Here is a 22,400-nt window from a genome sequence, read left to right as displayed (position 1 = left end):
CTGAAATGTAGGGCACATCTTGGCCCTACACTGTGGGGCCTCCCTGTGTGTTTGCCCAAGCAGGTCCTACAGTTTTACCACGCGGGGCCCCCATGACAGATTTCTATAGGCCAGGAGCATTGTGGGTTTGTTGGTGTGTTATTATGTTATAGTGCTTTTCTATAATAATAATTACTGATATGTATTATTTTCTCAGTATGGAAAGCAGAGCTATGTTGTAAATGACATGGCCTTCTCACCAGATTCCACGAAAATTGCCATCGGCCAATCCGACAATATCATCTTTGTCTACAGAATCGGAGAGGACTGGTAATTACCTCTGCTTAGTTCCATTTTTCTCAATAGTTTACATTTTGGTACAATTCGAAGCAGAAGTTTTAATCGGTTTTCTCGTCTCTCCTAGGGGGGACAAGAAAGTCATCTGCAATAAATTTATTCAGACGGTAAGAAAACGTGATTTAATGCATTGTTATTGCCTTGAGGAGCACGCTAAAAGTGGCAGTGACTATGCTTTTTGTCAAAACTTTTTGTCAAAACTTGAAACTTTTCTTTCCATAAAAGGAATCTATTAAACTCATTTTCAGCATATGGTTTTATACTTTTGCACAGTGTAGCTTTGCTTAGTTTAAAGTTCAGACTAATCATCATTTAGTCCACCTGTCTCAGATAATCTCACCTCTGAAGCAAGTAGTTTTAGTTCCTCTCTTTATGCCAGCTGTGTTTAATTGGCTGCTGCATGCAAACAAAAGGTTTGAAGGGCATGTCGATGGAGTCTCTGTGCTGTTGAATCTGAGAGTTAATAGTAATCTAAAGCCTGAGTTTTTGGCTCACAGGGATTATTTGCACACACACTGTGGTCATTTTATTTTTTCAAACTTTGAACATGTTTAATATGAGCACCTACTACGATCTACTACTACATAAAACAAAGACATGGATAACAAATGAGGACTGATTAAAATATTTTATTATAAATCATTTAGACATATAAAATTAAAAAATGATCAGATATGTTCTGTTTTCTACGCATGTGTATAATTGTAGTAGACTAATAGTTGTGTTCTTTAAATTTTTGTGATATTTTAGTTCCACGTGGTCTGATTCGGTTGTCAAACCTTTTTGTTTGTAGAGTTCAAAGTGAATACACTTTGCAGGGCTTAGCTGTTGATGAATCTATTCTGGTATTAGTTTTTAATTGGGTTATAAGTTTTGTTTTCCTTATAAACATGACATTACATTTTTCAGCTGTCTTTCAACTTTGTGTCATCACCTGCAACAACATGGTTGTGTTATTTTCTTATCTTTATTGCAGAGTGCTGTGACATGCCTTCTTTGGCCTGCAGAGAATGCTATTGTCTACGGATTAGTTGAAGGCAAGGTATGTCTTGGATATTTCACGTTTTTTTTTAATATTAAGTAAAAGTATCAGGAATTATATATGGGTGTAGTAGAATAACAGTTGTATCCTTTAGATTTTTGTAGACATTTTAGTTCCACATGGTCTGATTTCTTTGTCAAAGCTTTTTTCTGTAGAGTTCAAAAACTGTCAGAATCATAAATAATTCATTTAGAAATGTACCCATACATACAAATACAAAGATGTTAGTAAAAAGAAATATATGCATCAGTGAATTTATAGAACACAATTTAGATGCATTAAAACCTCTTGGGAAAAATCTGTATTACTTCATCTTTATGCAGTAAATGTGAAATATTTTCACAGCCTTTTCCAGTTGGGATGTTAAGTCTTTGTATTCCTCTCTAAATCCAACCGCAGTGTACTTGGGATATTTTAAGGATATTTTAAGTTCTCTGATGTGTTTTTTACAGATTCGGCTTGCCAACACTCAGACAAACAAATCTTCAACCATCTACGCCACAGAATCCTGGGTTGTCTCACTGGCATCAAAGTGAGTGCTTAAAATATCTTTACACACACACACACACACACACACACACACACACACACACACACACACACACACACACACACATATATGTACTGAGTCTGAAGATGAGCTGATAAACTTGAAAATAGGAACTACTGTGCAGAAACTGCTTTTATGATTAGGATTTCTTTGTATAAATACCATAAAATCAAAATCAAAAAGATTTTTTTTCTTTTTACCAAAAAGTTGTACAAGGGTCCCAGCGTGAAGTGTGGGCTGACCTTATTAAAGTTATGAGCTATTTCCCATGTGTATAGCTTGTGAAATAATTGTCTGCTTTGCTGCATTTGTTCTGCGGGCACTGCGTGTCATTTTTAAGATCTCTGCTCTGTGTCAGTGTCTCTGGTAAAGGGATCATATCGGGCCATGCTGATGGGACAGTTGTGCGGTACTTCTTTGATGATGAAGGCTCAGGGGAATCACAGGTACAATTCACCTACAGGAGCTGTTTTTTCACACATGAAATCCAGAAAATGTTGGGAAATCAGGTTAAGACATTGTACAAAGTTGTTCTTTTCACTGATGGAAATGATCATTTTCAGACGCATTCTCACTATAGGAAAAATTCTGCTTTGTCATGAGCAGAAGCAGGAGTCACACAGAATGAATTAAAAAACAGGCCTTTAAGGAGTGGTTAAAAAAAAAGAACAGAAAACAAAAAACAAGAACATCAAGTCTTAAAGTGAATGAAACAGAAAAAACACAGAGCATAATGAGGCAAACTGGGAAACACCCAAGAAAAGGAGAAATACAGGATAATCTATGCACACGCATCAACCCTAGGCACAAGTGGAAACAGTCAAACACGTGAACTAATGAGCGTGGGGCAAATAATTCCCCTTTCTCATTTCCCAAATTGCACATCATCAACACCTCTGCTCACGTCTTAGTCCCATCTAAGATGCGTGCAACAAGCATTTAAATAATCTTGGTCCGTATATTCCAGCTGTGTGTCACACCTCTTTTATACACTTAAGATGAAAACACTTCCCTGAAGGATACACCTGTGTATCCTCCAGCAATTCCAACAAGCCTCCTCTGTTATCCTCTGTTCTCTAGATGCATTTTGGGAATTGAGAGATTTTGCAGCATGGTAAACATCAGACTGAATTTCAGGTCACCGACTGGTGGAAGCAGAAGAAGAGGAGGCACAAATAAGAGACTCCTGATGATGAAGGAGGGAAAGAAGCAAAAGAAGAAAGAAAAAAACTAAAACTAAGTAAAACAGGAAGTAACTAAAAGAAAAAAACAAACAGAGAAAGTACCAGGAAGACTTAAAAGAATAAACCTGCTGACAGACACAGATATAACAAGAACCATGGCACGTTTAGTCTAGTATTGCCTGCATACAGCACACAGGAGGCAGGAAACAGGATGACCACTTACATGCTTTAAATTTACCAGACTATTACCTGCACTGTTCTCGTATTGATGCAATCAGACGTCACACAGAGTGTGTATTAATGAGCTGGAGGGTTAGAAAAGATTTAATTTTTAACGTGACTGCACCTCCAGCATGTCTGGAAAAGTTCAGGTCTTCAGTGCATGAGTGAACACAGCTACAGATTGTTTGCCTTCATGCATTTTTTATTCCTATTTTAAAAGTTCTACACCATTCAACACATATCTTCTCACACATTTGTTTACTTGCCACAGGGTAAGCTTCTGACACACTCGTGCCCACCCTACGCTCTAGCCTGGGGTGCAAACAGCATCATGGTGGGGGGCTGTGACAAGAAGGTGGTGGCCTACAGCAGAGAGGGACACATCCTGCAGACCTTCGACTACAGCCGCGACCGAACAGAGAAGGAGTTCACCGTGGCTGTCGCCAGCCCCAGTGGGGAATCTGTGGTGTTTGGCAGCTTTGACCGGTCGGTGTGTGGCAGCTTTACAGTTAAAGTGAAAGTTTATCATGATGTTTCTGCTAAGTTTGTTTTTCCTTTGTGATGTTTGTCCAGGTTGCGGGTGTTTAATTGGGCTCCGAGGAGAGGAATGTGGGATGAAGCCAAACCTAAAGAAATTTCCAACCTCTACACAATCACCAGCTTGGCCTGGAAGAAAGACGGATCACGCCTCTGCGCTGTAAATACTTGATCTAACGCATTCTGTGACTGTCTGCTTAAATAAAGGTTAAAAAAACGTTATTTTAACCTGCAGTGTGACTTTAAGTTCAACATTGTGTTAAGATGCCTTTTGGTGTCCATTTTTTTCACCAACTCTTGACTCCAACAGCCTATGATGACTCTGAAAGCATGTATGTTCTACAATAACTATTATTTCTGTGCTGCTACCATCTGAAAATGACCAAAAAAAACCAGATTAGAAAATGTAAATTGCGTTTTTTAGGTGTTTAATTGTTGATTGTGTCTCAACAGGGAACACTGTGTGGGGGAGTGGAGCTGTTTGACTGCTGCCTGCGAAGAACCATCTACAAGAACAAGTATGAAGTGACCTACGTTGGCCTGAGCCAGGTAGGAACAGCCAGGCAACAAGAAAATCATCAGTGCTGAACCACAGTGTTTGTAATTTCACTAAATTAGACAAACAGACAACCAAATAGGCAATTTCAGACGTCTCTTTGCTCTCCTTCTTCTGCTAATTAACAGACGATGTGAAAACAGCCCCGTTGATTTTGTGAGAGCAGTAATGCAGACTTAATGAATTCAGGTGCAACAAGCAGCCCTGTATGATTAAGAAAGAGATGAGCTCCGAAAACAATCATCCAGCCTTTTTGTTTATCTGATTTTCTTCTTAATTGACAAATTAAATGTAGCAGAAAATTATGTTTACAGTAGTCTGGAAAAAAAGCCATGCTGGAAATACACATCTTGTTTGTTTTTCATTATTTTTAAGCCATCAAACATTAATATATCTGCCTTTTTTTATTATTTCCCATAGATAATTTGTTGTTGTTTATAATGTTACCCTTAGAAAATAGGGAAAAACAACACTAATTGCTAATTCTAAGAAAATATCTTTAAAAAAAAAAAGCCATGTTTTTAATTTAATATTTTTATTTTTATAGGAATAAGCATGAGTCTGTGCCGCACACCACATTACTTGTAGGCCACACTAATTTGCAAAAGCAAAGTAGTAATTAAAACTATACAATAAATACACACATTATGAACACACACAAGAAGGAGTCTCTTGCGATTAACTTTGCTGCTTGGAATGACCACCACACTGAACTGACTGTCGTTTTAACAGGATTAACAGGTTGAAAGTATCAAATATCAGTGTGTGTGAATCGATTGTTACTGGATTTCAAAACCGTAAGTAAAGATGGAATATGTTTTGTTTTGTTTCTTTTAATTCTAGGTGATAGTAAAGAACCTCTCCACAGGAACTCGGGTTGTCCTGAAGTCCTATTACGGTTATGAGATAGAAGAAGTGAAGATCATGGGGAAAGATCGCTACCTGATGGCTCACACATCAGATACTCTCCTGCTGGGAGATCTCCTGACAAATAAATTAAGCGAGGTTGGACCTCAAGTATTATACCATAAAAGAATATACCATAAAACAAAGAAGTAACAGGAGTGGTACTCTTGGAAGGGAATAATATAGGAGAAGGGAAACATTGTGACCAAAAATTCAGGTGAAGGCTTTGAAGTTAGGTCTCTGCATTTAATAAAAGGTCTTTTAGTTCAATGGGCTAGAGAGACCCAACATTTATAGGCGTGCAACCCCATGCTAGAGAATATGCAAGCTGACATGCTGTTACATTTTTTTGGTCATAAACTGTCAATTTTTGTTCTCTGTCACATATACTTAACAACTAAACATGAGTAATCAGTTAATCACATCATTATGGCGCAATAAGAGTGTGTGGTTCACAAACATTAATGTCAGATTCTCACAGTAAATGCGTACTTCACACTGTGTAATTGTGTTATGTTCGCAGTAGTGTTGTAATATTTGTATTACAGTTAATTTTGCTTTCTCTGTCCTCTCCCAGGTGCCTTGGACTGGCTCTGGGGGAAATGAAAAGTTCTTCTTTGAAAATGAAACAGTGAGTACACACTAACCATTTAGACAGTGTGCAAATTGTTTTTGTTTTCTTATTAAAAAAAACCCCCAAACCACATTTAGAGGCTTGCCAAGGAGCACAAAGGCCTAGTGTTTAGTAAATATAATTATCTCGGCGAAGGAGGTTATATATCAGGTCCTGTCATGTTGTCCATAAAAGTACATTCTTCACTCTGCTGTATTCACAGCCCTGTTCTTGTTTCTGTTTTCAGGTGTGCATGATATTTAATGCCGGGGAGTTGAGCTTGGTGGAGTACAGCAGCAACGAGATTCTGGGATCAGTTCGCACGGAATTTATGAACCCCCACCTCATCAGGTTGGCTCCGTTCCTCATAATTATGCAGAAGCAGTCTGTTGAGTAACACTCGAGCACCTCAACCGGTTTGTTTGGTTCTAAGGAACAGATGTGAAACAGTCCCACGCATGCAGTATTAGTGATCTGCTGATGGGGGTTGCAACTGTATAATTCTGATTAAAAGTCACACTAGGAGAAATTTCAGGCGATTACAAACATTTATGTCACCGTGCCCTGCAACAAAAACGATTCAGCAGCAGTGTCACGAGCACATCTTTCATCATCCATTTACAAAATTGTCCAAAAATTGATTTATGGTAATAGCCTGAACCTGCAATGAATGATAGTTTTGCATATTGGCAATGAAATCAATATCTCACTTCCAAACAGGAATATTTTGGATTATTCAAACATGCATTATCTTTTTGAATACAGCATTTGTAATATACTGAAAAACTAAAGAGAAATCCAAATTTTTTTCCTGTCTTGAACAATTAAAAAAATGACAAATTTATATACATAAGGTACAAACAGAGACACAAACATTAACCCTGATGCGTTCTCATAAGTGCTTTCAGCCATGACCATTAGATGGCGGTATTGAGTTTTGGAGAAATCCTCTGCATCATTACAGTAAGGAGTCCGCAGGAGTCAGTGAGGCTAAACCAACTAGTCAGCACACATCTATGTTAATGTATTCAGAGCTGTCAGAAGTGTCAGCGCTGTCAGCCTTTCTGTGACTGATGGCTGTCGGATACTCTGGCTGCTGCTCGCCTCCGGCTGGACACTGCAGCATGACAAATTCATGACCAGGTTCATCCTGGGATTTAACATAATGAAAAGCAGCTGAAGCCAGTTACGCTGCACTAATGCTGGGTTATTACTTGATAAAACCATATCTCGCTGAATGCAGTCATGTCATTTAAACCAAGTGTGTGTGTGTGTGTGTGTGTGTCTAGTGTCCGACTAAATGAGAGGAAGCAGAAAGGAGTTGAAGACAACAAGAAGCTCGCTTATCTGATTGACATAAAGACTATTGCTATTGGTAAGAAAAAAACTGTGTGTGTGTGTGTGTGTGTGTGTGTGTGTGTGTGTGTGTGTGTGTGTGTGTGTGTGTGTGAGAGAGAGAGAAAGTGAGACTGTAATTGTGTCTATTCAAAATGTGACTGTCCAGGTTCAGAAAAGGATTTAACACTCAGGGTGCTTTTGCAGTAGGCATAGTCCCTCCCCACTCCCCCAATGACCTGAGCTCACGCTGCGCTCAGTGACTGAACACACCCCAGTTAGTCTCAGCATGTTAGCTCCTCCCCCTTGTGCTCGCTGTCTGTCTCTTTCAAAAGCACACACGGCTTCATGCGTTTGTGGCTTAATTGGACCATTTTTGTGAGCTATGGCAGGCTGTTCTCTCACATTCCCTTTATATTTATTAATTATTTACCACAGAGATTTTAATGGAGGCTGTCGTTGAGGAAGTATTGGAATACTGTGCTTGAGTCTTTCAGTGGCCAGGTCGCAGTTAAAGAAACTTTGGGTGTCAGATGTGCTCAGCATGGTACAGATTGCATATTGTGAGTACACCCTTAGTTGTAATAGTTAAACATAAAGGTAATTCATGTTCTCATAAATTAATTACATTTTCCCATGAAATAATCATTATTTGTCTTTGGCCCACACCTTGAAGGCTTTTGGTTTGTACTGAAAACATAAAACATCCTCAAGAAAGTTTTATCTTATAAATGTGCTTATAAAAGTGTTTTAGGCTAATATTATGTAAACAGGACGAAACAGTAGATTTTTCGGGGACTATTCTAAGCAGCGGGTGAATATATTATGGAGGCCTACTAGACAGCATGGTGTATGATGGGCTGACTAAAAATGAAGTTATAAGGCCATGTTCTTCATAATGAAAGTCTGCCTCTGGTCATTGAGGGGAGCATATAACATATATTAATAGCATTTATAAATAAGACATTAAAGTCATACTTGTTAATTGGATCTAGATTGTTGCTTTTGACATTTTCAGTCATATTGTACATATATTATGCGCAAAAGTAAATGTCTCCCCAGAGCTACGCAGAGGAGGGTGTTACGGGTAACAGCAGGTTGCAGAGACTCTTCACAAGAGGAAAGCAAACAGGCATAAATGAAATCATTATGTAACTGAACTTCACTTTACTGAGGCCCATACACAGGTACCTGTGCCTCAAAGAGGATAATTCCACCTTTTTGTTCCAAATACAACTCAGTGAAAACTGGTAGTATTTGACCAAGTCATAGCATATAGGAACTCAGCCAGCCCATATGATTACTTACCATAATATTAAACTCCTAAAGTAATATACCTACAATAACTGCAGTATAAAGTCAGTTAGCTCTGTGTGGACAATAACCCCCATTTTAATTAAAAAGACTGTATAGGCCTCACATCAGCACACTAATATCAGCTGGATCCCAAAGAAGGTACATTTTGAGAGCAGAGAAACAGCTCAGGCTCTGCCTGATAGAATTATGGAAAATTATAAAAGAACTAGCTGATTTGTGATCTTGAATAAAAGGCCAGCGTTAGCTAGACACTGGCAGTCTGACTCAGTTAATCTGTCGGTTTATTTCTCCCCTCAGTGGACTTGGCCGGAGGCTACAATCTGGGAACCATCAGCCACGACTCCAAGATTGACTGGCTGGAGCTCAATGAAACCGGGTGCAAACTGCTGTTCAGGGACAAGAAGCTGCGGGTAAGAATAAAACCTCGGCACAATGAGATAGAGACCCAGAGGCAAAAAGAGAGCGAGGGGGCAAATGATAGACAGTGTGATGAGGAAAGTAGAAAAGGCTGTCAATGCTAGGGGCATTTCTTTAGTTATGGCCATGTCCATCATCCAAAACAGGCGCTGTGGCTCTGTTTTGAACCATTTTGGTCATCCAGCCTTTCTGACTGACAGTCAAGATAAATGTGAAACCATCTTTGCCACCAGGGGGTGCCATAAATTAACCATGAAAGGCATGAAATGTTAGCTATAGGGTTTAAATCAGAGGTTACCAACTTTTCTTTTTTTGGCTTTTGATCCCTTTAAATGACACGGTTCCCACTTGTCCCGCTGTTTTTGAGTCCCAAAGGAGTAAGATTAATCAACAAAAGAATAAAACAATAAGACTAGAGGAAAATTGGAAAGTGCTTTCTGGTGTAGCGTGAACATTTAATCTGCTTTTATAACGATGTTTAATGTCTGGGAAAGATTATATTGTATTAAGAAATTCACAAGTTGAGCTCTAATTGGTACAGATATGTTCCAGGGAAGGCAGACATCTCTATATAGATCGTACTGTATATAATAATCTGGATGGAGTAAAAGCAAACTAGGCCTTTAAATGTTAATTCTTCATGACGTTGAACTGTCCCTATTTAAAAGCCTTTTTTTTTTTTTGCACAAAACTAATTTTTTTTTCCTTTAGTTACGTCTTATGTCATATAAGTGGGAAAACATTAATTTTGCTGTCATAGACCCCATTTAAAAAACAGTATTCATTTTCCTCTGGTTATATGTAAGAGGTTGCTGAGATTCACAGAGGCCTTGTGTGGAGGATGAGAGCAGCAGCGAGATGCTGTCAGTTGTTGCCTCGGGGTAAAAAAAAAGTTTGATGTTTAAGCCTTGGGGCAAAGACAAGGAGAACTCAGGTAATTGAGAATCCCTCTGTGGAGTCTAACTTTTTCCTCCAGTGTGACTTGCTGTGACACATAATTCAGTTTTACAAATCTAGTGTACAAGTTTCCTTTTAGTATATGCAAAATCAACTTTAGCGAAAGAGATTGTAAAATATTTATGACCATCAATGACTTGAAGAAGAAGTAGAAGAATAGAAAAGTTTGACGGTAATTAGTGCCAGAAAAAAATCTCTGCAATCACTGAAAAACTTTGTGGCTCGTGTGCAGATTTTTTTTTCAGTGAAATGTTTTTTATGCCCAGGTTTACTGTAAATGTTAATTCATCTGATCTGCAGTGGTTATTAACTTTTACCTTTATTACAGCACTAATGGTGGTTTCCCAACTGCAATTCCGTATACTCCACAATCTGGGAGAAATTTCATTTTCCCATTTTTTTTTTCAACAGTAAAGAGTCATAAAATGTTTCTTTAATTGCTCCTTGCTTTCAGATGACCTTATCAACAGGCTGCTTGTCCTCATTGCATTTTAAAGTTGGCAAGCTGAGCACCCGGGTGAGACTATAGACAAAGCATTATTAAAATTAGTGATGGTGGGTGTGGGGAGGGCATTAAGGAAGCTGATTACATCAGCGGGCGGTCTGACATACTCACACATGCACATTAAGTGCTGCGGGAGTCTCTGTAGCTTATAGAATCTACATTCTCATCAAGTGCACAGTGGAACAGATTATTGCAGTGGGAGTTTTCACGTGGAGCTGCTGGATGTTAATCAACTTTGTTCAAGCCAAATGAGTTTAACTATGCTAATGTAAACCTCAACCTACAAGAACAGTTTGCTAGCAAAATGTTTCCTATCGAATCTTTACTTTAAGTGTTCTGCTGTCATATATCGAAAACCTAAAATGTTAATCCAGAGATGGTACAGCGGCAACAAATTATACTATAAAAGAAGGAAGTAATAATAAAGCCATAAAGTGTATGTGGAATGTCAAACATGGTTACATTTTCAAAGAAAGAAGGGAGTGGGCCAAGTGTTTAGGCTTTAGGCTAGACTGCTCTAAATGCAGGCACACAGAGCTGGGGTACCCTTCTACCTGCTTTTCAAACATTTTGGTTTCCAGTAGCAGCCAATTAGAACAAGGGTGGTCTAAAAGGAAGATGAAAAGGAAAATGCAATCTAATCTATCACATTTTCTCATGCATAGCATGATATTTTAGGTAGTATATTTCAAAAGAAAGAATTAAAAAGCATGGTGGCATGGTAGATAGCGCTGTTGCCTCACAGCAAGGTCCTGAGTTCAGCTCCACCATCAGGCTTGGGTCTTGCTGTCAGTAGTTGGCATGTTCCCCCCATGTTTGCTTGGGTTTTCTGTACTCTGTACTCTGGCTTCCTCCCACAGTCCAAAGACATGCAGTTAGTGGGGTTACATTAATTGGTAACTCTAATTTGCCCATAGGTGTAAATGGTTGTTTGTCTCTGTGTGTTAGCCCTGTGGCACATTGGCGACCTGTCCAGGGTGTACCCTGCCTCTCGCCCTAGACAAGAATAAGTGGGAGAGAACAGATGGATGGAATAAAAAGAAGTAAAACCTGTTGTGTAAACCAGTGGGTTTTAAACAAGACTATTAAGATGCGTTTGAAGTGCATACTTTCAGCTTTAATTTAAGGAGTTTTTACAAACATTTTTAGGACGGTTGACAATGACCTAATGTGCCAAAAGGTCCAACAAATTATGGACCTAACACTAGAAGATGCATAAGGCCTATTTTTGTACTGTGGACAAGGAGAAACAACTCTTTCACTTTTAAGGTCTCCTACCTAAAGGTAACAAACTTCACCAACCAGGTTTTCTATAGATCGAAGAATAACCACATTATATCTTCAAATGCACCCCAAAATCCAAGTACTAGTTACATATTTTTGCCACAACAAAGAAAACATAAAGGCTTGGCTTATTCCAGAGACTGGCTATAAAGAGGATGTCACAACCAAGAGTCAGTGTACCTACAGAAGTTCAAGAATTAAAATAAAATAAGGTATGGAGACATGGCCAAAGGAAACAAACAGGTGGAAGGAGTGTGGGTCTGCTGTGCAGTGGGCCTGGAACTTACATTCCTGAGCTAATGAGGTTATAAGTAAACTAAACCAAAAAATGCAGGTGCAAAAAATAAATCAATGATTCAAATAAAATAAATCTAAATAAATTCAACTTAGCCTGACTTTAAGTGGTGATCCATGATGGTAAAATGCTAAATGCTAAATGGCCTGTATTTGTATAGCGCTTTACTTAGTCCCTTTACACTACATTCAGTCATTCACCCATTCACACACTGATGATGATGCTCTGAATACTCTTGAAATGACTATTTTAAAGATAGCAAAAGATAATCTGGTGCAAAGTACTGTCGGCATAAACTTCCTATGAAACATTTAAATTATACAGTATATAATAAAAATATAATATTATTGTGGATACAAATGAGCTTTGATGGACTGTAAAGTGGTTTTGTTACCTTTGTATAGAACCTATTTTTTTATTTTATGCGAAGATAAACCAGATTAACTCTCTGGACTCTATATTTACGAACTTTAAATTTAATGGTCACAGCTGGAATTGGAGAAATCCATTCTTATGTACAGTGACACTTGCTGGACTTTGCCTTTACTGTTGGACTTGAAACCATTTCCTGATGATGAAAATAGGAATTTCTATATCTTTCTATCTTTCTCTGTCCTCTGCAGCTCCATCTGTACGACATACAGTCTGGCGTGAAGACCACATTGCTGAGTTTCTGCTCTTACGTCCAGTGGGTGCCTGGCAGCGATGTGGTGGTCTCCCAAAACCGGGGAAACCTCTGCATCTGGTACAGCATTGACAGCCCAGAGACCGTCACCATGTTCCCCGTCAAGGTGAGCTTTTGTTTTCTTTGTAAGTGTGATTTAAGTATGGTCGGCATCGTTAACTGGAGGCTCTGCATCTGCCCTGGTCGGCTTGTTTTGATAAACCTTTTTATTTTTAATATCTCCACAGTGTTTATACTGAAGCTGCATGTTTTTGTATTTTTACTGTTCTCAAGCCTTTTTGTGTTGCTGGCAAAGCCTTAACAGAGAACCAGCTTTTTGTGCCGCTGTCCTGAGGCAGTTAGTCGCCCCTGGTGTGCGCAGGGTTTTGAAAGTTGCTTGCGTTAACACTTGCTGCTGTTCTCATTAATAACAAAAACCATCGCAGCAGCCTCTTGTGTGGCTGATTTATGTTTTTGCAAAGTGCACTGAGCTTTGTGCAAGACATTTTTATTTTGTAGACAATAGCAGAGGGTAGTAATGGACAAAGAATTGCTGCTGTTATGAGCTGGTCATAATTCCTTTAAAAGTATTTGATTTCATAGTGTTTAGTGGAAATCCTCATTAATAATCACCATATTATTGGGTACCAAAGTGCCTTGAGATGACTGTAGTTGTGAAGGGGTGCAGTATAACTAAAACTGGCTTAAAATAAATTGAATTTTGAAATTTAATATTTCTGATATACTTTGCTACTCAGCAGCTATCTTGGTGATACATCCAGCCATATATGTGGAACGTTATTTTGATGCCTTTATCTAATAATATGTGAAAAACAAAAGCGTAAAACTTCTGAAGAGCCAAACTGGGAAACATACGCCCATCATGTTTGTTCCAAGGCCAATCTGTGTGCACTTCTGTTCTCCACGTACTTGTGAAACTTTTCTTTACGCACTCTGGTTTCTAGAAAAAAACCCTGCTTTGCTAATGCTGCATATATTGGCTGAGAACACTCTCCAAAAAGAAAGACATTCTTATCTTGTTAAATAAAGGTTTAACAAAAACTTTCATTATAATTATGCAAGTATATTTAAGTGTACTCATTGTTTTTCTTGGCTAAAAGCATCCATAATGTGAATTTGGAGGGTGCAAGTTGATTATGGTGGTCGACTGGACTGACCCACTAATGAAGCTGTGATGTTGTAAACCTGTGTCCATGCATACTGCAGAATTGCAGAATATAAAAACCTGACAAAATGTATTTTTATAAGTAAAAGCTTCATCGATTAAGCATTTTCTGGCTTAAACTGTCTAATAAATGCAGTAGCACGAAAAACACGTTTTCCACTTTATTAACACAGCGCGGAGGTTTCATACCTATGCATAATATGTATCTCCTTTCTTTGTCAGGGAGACATTGTGGATCTCAAAAGAGCCGATGGCAAGACGGATGTGATTGTGACAGAGGGCGTCAACATGGTGACATACACACTCGACGAAGGCCTCATTGAGTTTGGTACGGCTGTTGATGATGGAGATTATAACAGGTGAGTACAGCCCACTAAATAAAACCATACAGCCTATCAAAATGACGATGCAGCGTGAACATCCGTCCGTCCTTCCTTGCACCCGTCACTTTTCTGGGTCAGAGGCGCAGTGACAGTAGGGTGAGCAGAACAGGCCAGATGTCCTTTTATCCAGCAGCTTCCTCCAGCTCTTCTCGAGTATTTCCTCAGCACTTCCAGGCCAGCTGGGAGATATAATCCTTCCCTTCAGCGTGTTGTGATTTGATCACCTCCGAAAGGATGCTCGTGTGAAGCCACCTCATCAGATGGAGTAAATAATTATAACTGACCTCTCTTATTCAGAGGAGCATCAACTCAGCTCCTTCCTCTAGCACTTTGAGAGTCTTTAGGAGGAATTTGGTTGCTTATATGTTTAATGGTCTTCTTTCATAGGAAGAAATTGTCATACAAAGTTTGGAATTAAAATTTTTAAGCTCAAACTACCAAATAAGGAATTGAAAAATCATGACTATATTTTTGAAACTCATATATTTTGAGAAACAGTTTACAACTTTTAACTGAATATAGTATTGTTTTGACATGGAACTGTGTGTGGAGGAGGTCATTTGGTCCTCCGCTGAGCACCGTCAGGCCTTTGCTGACAATGTCACTAAAGTCAGCTACAGTAGAAAAGCTTCTGGAAGAGGCATAATGTAAATAAATTTAGGGAATCAATTGTTTTATTTTGATTATTCCAGTCAAGGTTACATTATCAGGTTTTTCAGCACAATGCTGTGAAGTTTAGGTTGGCATAATTTTGGGTAATAAGAGACAGAAAAGTTTAATTGCACTCTCTGTGGTCTTATGGGAATCTTCTTGGTTCTTTTAAATACTCTGTTATCTTCAGTTATAGTGGTGAATGTCCATATTAGCAGGTCCATAATGTACCAGTAATCGCCATTAGCCAATAAGTTTAGGTTTCATACTGTTTTAAGTCCTTTCTTCCTAACATTTTATATACACTTGTCTCTGTGTTAAATCAGTGAGAGAAGATAGCTTTCTGTTTGTGCGGGGTAGCCAATAAGTAGAAGGTTGTCTTAAAGGGGGCGGAGCTTAAACCTCTGTTTTTCAGACATTAGATGAACATAGGGTGAGCTAATAGATATGATAAGTACAGATTTTATTTTTAAGCTATGAATCACGTAAAGCAAAAATTATACTTTACAATGGGACAAGTACCACTGAATGTGGAAATCAGGCATTTTATTTCATCCACTCATGATCTGAGTTAAAAGATCACTGTGTTATTGCAATTATTTTGTAAAGTAATGTTACAGCTTTGTGCCTTCTGGGGAGCTATTTGTTATTCCTCTCATTATTCTTATAAATCATGATCTTTCTAATCTGCTAATCTGTCAAATAAGTCTTCTAAATTCTATTTTACTAATGTTGGTGAATGTGATTGAATTAGATTAAGAAGATAGCCCTGGCCCCTCTTTAGCAGCTGTCACATTGAAGAAGTTCAGCATCTTTTCAGGTCATACCAGTAATAATCTTTCTAACATGTCCACTGATCTCCTCAGCAGACTTTATTAGATCAGAACATCTCACGGTCCATTGTGACTTGCTTTATGTTTTTGTAGAGCATGCTATAGTGAAACACTGGACCATGAATAGGTTTTATTCATTGATTTACTTCATACAGTAATACAAAACATCTTCTTTATGGCTCTATATGTGGGGCTATTATTGTGATTGTCTTGCTGAAGAATGAATTTGGGACATTCAGGAACCAACTTGATCCAGATTTATGAAAAGACGTTTTTTTTGGGTCACCTGTGTCTAATCACCAGTCCCCCTCGTGTGTATCTATAATGCCATCTTCCTGCTTCAGTTTAATGTTCTTGGTATCATGTTCACTAACCTTCTCTTCATCCTTACTTTGGAGTTCCTTGTTTTTTCCATTTGGACATTTGCATCAGCCAAATTAGGCTAATTTATTTATTTATTTTTACTTTATCTGTCTTACGGTCCAGTATCCAACAAGTCTGACTAAAAAACAAGATAAAAACTTAGACTAAACTGAATTAAAGCATATTTAAAAGTGATGAAAAGGCCGTAGAAGATTTTCCAATTCAGACTTAAATTTGGGAGTGGCTGCTGTAACACAGTTTCCTCGATATTTGCAGCTCTTCTGCCGCTCCTTATCTTTACACACCATTTGTGGTCGGTATCTGCAGCACAGAATACTTGCTTTATGTTCTGTCTTGCCACCTGGCTCAGCTCTACTTGTGCATGTGCGTGTATTTTCCAGAGCCACAGCCTTCCTCGAGACTCTGGAGATGTCACCAGAGACTGAAGCCATGTGGAAGACACTCAGCAAGCTGGCTCTAGAGGCTTGCCAGCTGCACATCGCAGAAAGGTCAGCACGACACAAACACGCACGCACACACAGCCACACACAAAGCCCTTTCAAAGTAATGTTCTTGTCTCCGGAATAATTACATTCAGTATCAGTTGTCATTGCAAGTGAGACTTATCTCTGGGGCTGGAGAGAAAAAAGAGGAAAGAGGCAACAAGGGCACCTTCATCACCTGGAATGAAGAAATACACTCTTGGACACACTTGCGCACTCCCGGGCAGTTGTTTTTCATCACTTCAGAGGACATTACATTGACTTACATTCATTTCCTGGACATTTACTATAACCTGTACTCCTCTGACCGATTCTTTTATCTAAAATATACAGATTCAGCTTATACAGCTTGATTTTTGTACCTTAAAGATAATCAGATAGTTCCTTGAAATATTATTTTATAACCAGATAAATGTCCCCACAACATAATAGAAGTATACCCTCTGCACACGCACGGCCGATGGCTGTGTTTCTGCCAGAGCCCCCCCCCCCCCCCAACTTCATTTATCATCAAAGACAGTTTTTAATTTTCTATCATTTTATTCCTCTCTCTCCATCTTTAGTTCTCTCTGTTTTGAGAAACCTTTCAAATTTGAATTCCCTGTCATTAATAATGCATATGCTGTTCGTTAGGCATCGTCTTGAATTGCATAAATCATGAAATCGGGGAAAGAAACAGTTTTGTCTGGAGTGGATAATGTTAATGAGGGAGGGAAGTGATGTTAATGAGAGAGGGAAGCAGAAAAAAAAGAGTCAGACAGTAGGAGTTTTTAAACTTTTTTTCTTTCATGACTTGTTCATTAATCTGATGCAACTGTTCACAGAGAGTTGGTAATAAAGTGGCCAAATGCTAAGATGTGCCTGTGTATTTCTCAGCTTCTCACACTGAATCTAAAGGCTAATTAGAGAAAGAGCTTTAATTTATCTCAGTTCATTAAGTGAACAAGTTTTCACTGACCAGAAATGCATTCTTCCTCCACTAAACTGAATATATTTCTCTTTATTTCTGTTTCTGTTTGACTTTCTCTGTCACCATCTGCTGCTTAATTGCTTAGTTCCTCTATGGTTTTCTCTCCCTTTTATTTTGTAGGTGTTTTGCTGCGCTGGGTGATGTCTCAACCCTCCACTTCCTGCGGCAAACAAACGAGATCGTAGACAAAGTTTCACAGGAAATGGTGAGGAAAGGCCCAACGCACTGATCACAAATATAGCAGATAAAGAGCTTTAAGGGTGGCAATAATATTTCTGACTAATTGGCTAATTATTAGTATTCTCCAATGAAATGCAATACGGTATTTGACATTTTTATGCAATGACACCTGAATAATTCAACACTTCTCTTAAAAATGTGTCTTATGATGGAACTGGAAATCCAGCATTCATTGTACAGCAAGTCTCTGCTGGAGTTGATATTAATGAAATTCCTTTTAGCTGAATCTCTGTGAGTGGTCCTTATAAAAAAATGCAGCTTTGCAATTCTTGAAAAGTTTTTTCTCTCTGCAAAGCTCAAAAGTGCTCCCTGGCTTTTGTATGTTTTAATCTCTTTGTCTCTTTATTAGGGAGAAGATGGGACATCATTTTATCAAGTCCAAGCACGCGTGGCCATGCTGGACAAGAATTTTAAACTGGCTGAGATGCACTACACAGAGCAGGTGGGCTGTAAAAAAAAAAAGAGCGTTAGAAATAAGATTGAATATGTAATATGTAGAATGAATTCCTTTTCAGATTTTACAACAAACAGAACACCCCAAAATTCACAGAGCTGTTAAGCTTTTAAATGTGTATTTATGCTTGATTTATATTACTGCATCATGTCTACAGCACAGCCTGATGTGCACCATCACAGAAATTTAAGTAAACAGCATCACAGTAACGTCTTGTATTAATATTTGTGGTTAAGCACAACATATTAGTAACAGAGGAGTAATACCTTAAAGAAAAGGAACTATTGCTCCATATTATGAGGAACTCTATCTGCAGGTAAACTGGCATTTTTAGTCAAATATGTTCATTCTACAGATTAGCAAAAAATAGACCACTTTAATATAAAGCTCAAAATATTAACAGACTAACTGTTTCTAGCTTGCTATATAATGTTAATTTAGTCAGTAATACGGTGTCCCTTTATACACACACACGTTTTCTTGCTTTCATAGCTCTGATGATACTTGTATAGACTCAGTGTGTTCTGAAGTCTCCTCTCCTTCAGTTAAAGTAACCCTTCACAATTTATTAGCTCCAACTCGAACATAAACAGCTCAGTTTCACTTGTGATGACAGTGAACAATGCAGATACACAAGCACACATAAATGCTGTCACCTGCTATAAGAGGGATTCAACACAGTAAAATATGGCTTAGGAGCAACAAGCAGCCACAAACTAGAGATTAATAATTTCTTCCCCATGTAAGAATGGGAAGGACAAGCAACACAGAGATGCTTTCACTGCTAAAAGTATTGTTTACCTTACAAGATGGTAACCAACAAATCCCTGTGAGGGCTGCAGTGGCAAGTCATTTTAGTCTTTTACCAAACACTTGAGATTGGTAAAGTCTTGGAATAAAATGAACTGAATAAATAAACCCAGCTCTGCATCCTTAATACTAGATTTTTGGAGAATAAAGTCCAACGTTTGGCTTTTGTTTGTTTTGTTTTTGCTGTGCAGAATGCCATCGAAGAAGCCATAGAGATGTACCAAGAGCTCCACATGTGGGATGACTGCATTGCTGTAGCCGAAGCCAAGGTAAAAAAAGGGAATTGAATCACACGCAATTACTGATAATATTTGATCAAGTCATTTTACGTGGTCGCAAATCAGCTCGAGGTAGCGTATTTATATTGATTACTTTGATTTCAGCACATTTTAAATATTTATTTATCATATTTATATTACAGAATAAAAGCCAAAAGCTAGTTTTTTACTGCCTCTTTATTTGGGAAAGGTCAGCACAGTGGGTAGCTCCACATATTCTATTTATATATTTATTACATTTTATATTATGGGGGATTTTAAGGATTGATGCCCTATCTAATGCATTCCCCAAGAGACAGAAAAAAAGGGAAATTATTTATTGCTTAATAAAGTATATAAAGCTACAGTAAGTTTAAATCGGAAAAGACAGAGGAAAACCCAAAATGTGTAAACAGACAGCCTTCTCATATGACAAGCACAGGCTTCTTAATTGCCTAAAATAGCATTTCTAAAAACAAAATAATTTAGCCCATTTATGCCTTTGTCTTGCTTAGATCTATTCCCTGCATACACTATTTTATAATACTCACTTTATCAAATCTGAAAAGGCCTGTGGGTGAACAGCGAGTGTCCTTATGAGCTTCATTTTCTGAAAACAGAACCCACAGCAGAGGCAGGAGTCTCGTTACCTCTCAGAGAATTTGGATTACCAAATTACAATGTACACCTGCTGTCAACCACAAGAGTGTTGTTGGTTAGTTATCTGTGGACAGGATAACTGTTTGGTTGAACTCTAAATGCAAAATAACTGCAGGGCTACCCAGAGCTCGACACCTTGCGTGAAAACCGTTACCGGTGGCTGATGGAGACGGGTCAGGAAGACAGGGCCGGCGAGGTGAGGGAGAGCGAGGGAGACTTCCAGGGTGCCATAAACCTCTACCTGAAAGCAGGGCTGCCAGCTAAGGCCGCTCGCCTCGCCATGAGCCAGTCGGAGATCACCAACAGCAGCGAGACCGTCGACCGCATTGCTGCCAGTCTCATCAAGGGAGAGTTTTACGAGAGAGTGAGTGGATCATTTCTTCCTCCTGTGTTTCCCGCTTCTCTGAGCCCATCTCTCCTCGCCTCAGCTTCAATGCCGGAACAAGTGTTCTTTGTTATTTTCAGTTTTGAACTCTGTCTCCCTCCATCTGCCTGTTTTTCTCTGTGTGCTTTTTCTTTTTTTTTTTTGTCTAAAAGCTCACTTCTTTTCCTCTAGCCATCTGTGTTTATGTAACAGGTGGGAAAGAGGCTTGGAAAAGGAGACTGGATCCTCAAAGCAAATTTTGTAACCTGATATTTTGTGTTCTAATCAGTTTCGGTGTCTGGAATTAGATATGGAAGTTGGTGATTACAATTTAACTTGCAGTAGCTAAAATAAAACTTCTCTGTATTTTACAAAGTGCCACTATTCTTCATTGCATTTTATTGTTAGAAAACCCACTGAGTTAGCATTTGAATTGTGTGTATCCTTTTAAAAGTAAGAATAATTATAGGTTGAAAGAGTTGAACATGTTTAATTGAGGGTAGTCACAGATGGAGAAACGCAAGAAAATATTTAGCTGGAACAAATATCTGATTCAGGTATCATGTTGTTTGAATCATGAAATACCTAGCAGCAGAGAAATACAGGGACAAAATGTTCCCACTCAGTCCATTAAAACAAACAAAAAACTGAGGTAACTAATTAAAATGTAGCACGGTGTAATTGGCAGCTTTAGTTCACACAGCCTCAGCCAAATTCACAGTTAGTGGCCAGGAGTATATCGATACCTGTGTTTAAATCCACAATAAGAAAACAAACTTTCTAAAGACATTTAAAAGTGATAGTAGTCACTGTTCCAAGAACATCGGAACATCTTTCTTCTAATTACACCAACAAACATTATTCTCATTTGACATTCCATGTTTTCATTACTAAACTATACTAAAGTAACTTTACAATTCATCTTGTAATGGGCCGTGATATAGCCCCACACAGCTCTCTTTCTTTTAGACAGCTGTCTTCTGATTGGCTGCACACCATTGTTTCAATATGTTACTGGCTATAAGGTCAAATTTTGAAACAATTATAAATATCTGATATAAATATTTGAAATATTTGATTTCCATAGTGGTGTGTGGCAGTTAACAGAGTCACAGAGTTCAAACCTCCTGATTATAAGTAGCAAATTCTGTGCCTTCCTGGGTCCTTTCCAGGTGCTCTGGCTTCACAGTCCAGTGACATGAATGTCAGCTTAACTGATAATTGGCTGCTGGAGTTGATGGCCTTGTCCAGATCTCTCGTCGATTGACAGCTGGGATATGCTTCAGCCCCATATGACCCTAAGTTGAAAGACAATTGACAGCAAAATGTATGTCATCTCTTCTGACCAGGCAGGAGATCTGTATGAGAAGATCAGGAACAACCAGAGAGCGCTGGAGTGCTACTGTAAAGGAGGTGCCTTCAGGAAAGGTAAAACAGTTAGATAGCTTAGACTGCATATACCATTTGATAACTTCTACAATGTTTTGTACAATTTTAGATGGTAGGTTTAAGCTAAATCAAGTCAATTGTAACTTTTCTGGTAAGAAAGTTTCTCCTTCCTGTTTCCTGTAGCGGTAGAGCTGGCTCGCATAACCTTCCCCGCTGAGGTGGTGAAACTGGAGGAGTCCTGGGGAGACTACCTCGTCCAGCAGAAACAGATGGACGCTGCCATCAACCACTTCATTGAAGCAGGGTATGTAGAGTAGAGGAGGGATGGATGGAGGGAGAGGACTGGAGAGACAAAGATAAGGACAGATGGAGAGGCAGAAAGATGACACTTGAAAAACAGTCCAACAGTGATGGCCAACAATTCTTTAAAATCATCACCAGGATAATGGAGAGATGAGATTTAAAAAAATCGCTATACCAATGCCCCAAAATCCCAAATAAGACAGGTAGTCAGAGCTCAGAAAGAACTTAGAGACGCGTCTGAAACTGAATTTTGACTTGGCTACAAGTCTCTACAGAAACAAAGACGTTAAAAATACTACTTTTAAATATAGTTA

At 38.6% G+C, this 22,400-nt stretch overlaps 1 protein-coding gene across 1 annotated transcript in view; it reads left to right on the top strand.

Moving 5' to 3' along the window:
- ift172 (intraflagellar transport 172) overlaps positions 1–22,400 on the top strand; it is a 54,774-nt gene that overhangs the window by 1,242 nt on the left and 31,132 nt on the right. Inside the window, exons 3-24 of the mRNA XM_082505812.1 lie at positions 197–309; positions 404–443; positions 1,313–1,378; positions 1,831–1,910; positions 2,287–2,374; positions 3,606–3,820; positions 3,908–4,031; positions 4,325–4,420; positions 5,271–5,432; positions 5,911–5,964; positions 6,194–6,297; positions 7,236–7,321; positions 8,896–9,008; positions 12,680–12,847; positions 14,129–14,265; positions 16,538–16,645; positions 17,730–17,814; positions 18,199–18,291; positions 19,305–19,382; positions 20,146–20,394; positions 21,744–21,822; positions 21,967–22,087. Of these exons, the coding sequence (XP_082361938.1) occupies positions 197–309; positions 404–443; positions 1,313–1,378; positions 1,831–1,910; positions 2,287–2,374; positions 3,606–3,820; positions 3,908–4,031; positions 4,325–4,420; positions 5,271–5,432; positions 5,911–5,964; positions 6,194–6,297; positions 7,236–7,321; positions 8,896–9,008; positions 12,680–12,847; positions 14,129–14,265; positions 16,538–16,645; positions 17,730–17,814; positions 18,199–18,291; positions 19,305–19,382; positions 20,146–20,394; positions 21,744–21,822; positions 21,967–22,087 (2,459 nt within the window). The remainder of the gene's footprint in view (positions 1–196; positions 310–403; positions 444–1,312; positions 1,379–1,830; positions 1,911–2,286; positions 2,375–3,605; positions 3,821–3,907; positions 4,032–4,324; positions 4,421–5,270; positions 5,433–5,910; positions 5,965–6,193; positions 6,298–7,235; positions 7,322–8,895; positions 9,009–12,679; positions 12,848–14,128; positions 14,266–16,537; positions 16,646–17,729; positions 17,815–18,198; positions 18,292–19,304; positions 19,383–20,145; positions 20,395–21,743; positions 21,823–21,966; positions 22,088–22,400) is intronic.

This window comes from Aulonocara stuartgranti, assembly GCF_965226115.1.
Source record: "Aulonocara stuartgranti genome assembly, chromosome: 15".
NCBI lineage: Eukaryota > Metazoa > Chordata > Actinopteri > Cichliformes > Cichlidae > Aulonocara > Aulonocara stuartgranti.
The sequence above is the reverse complement of the archived record's forward strand: the minus strand, read 5'-3'. Positions and strand labels throughout refer to the sequence as shown.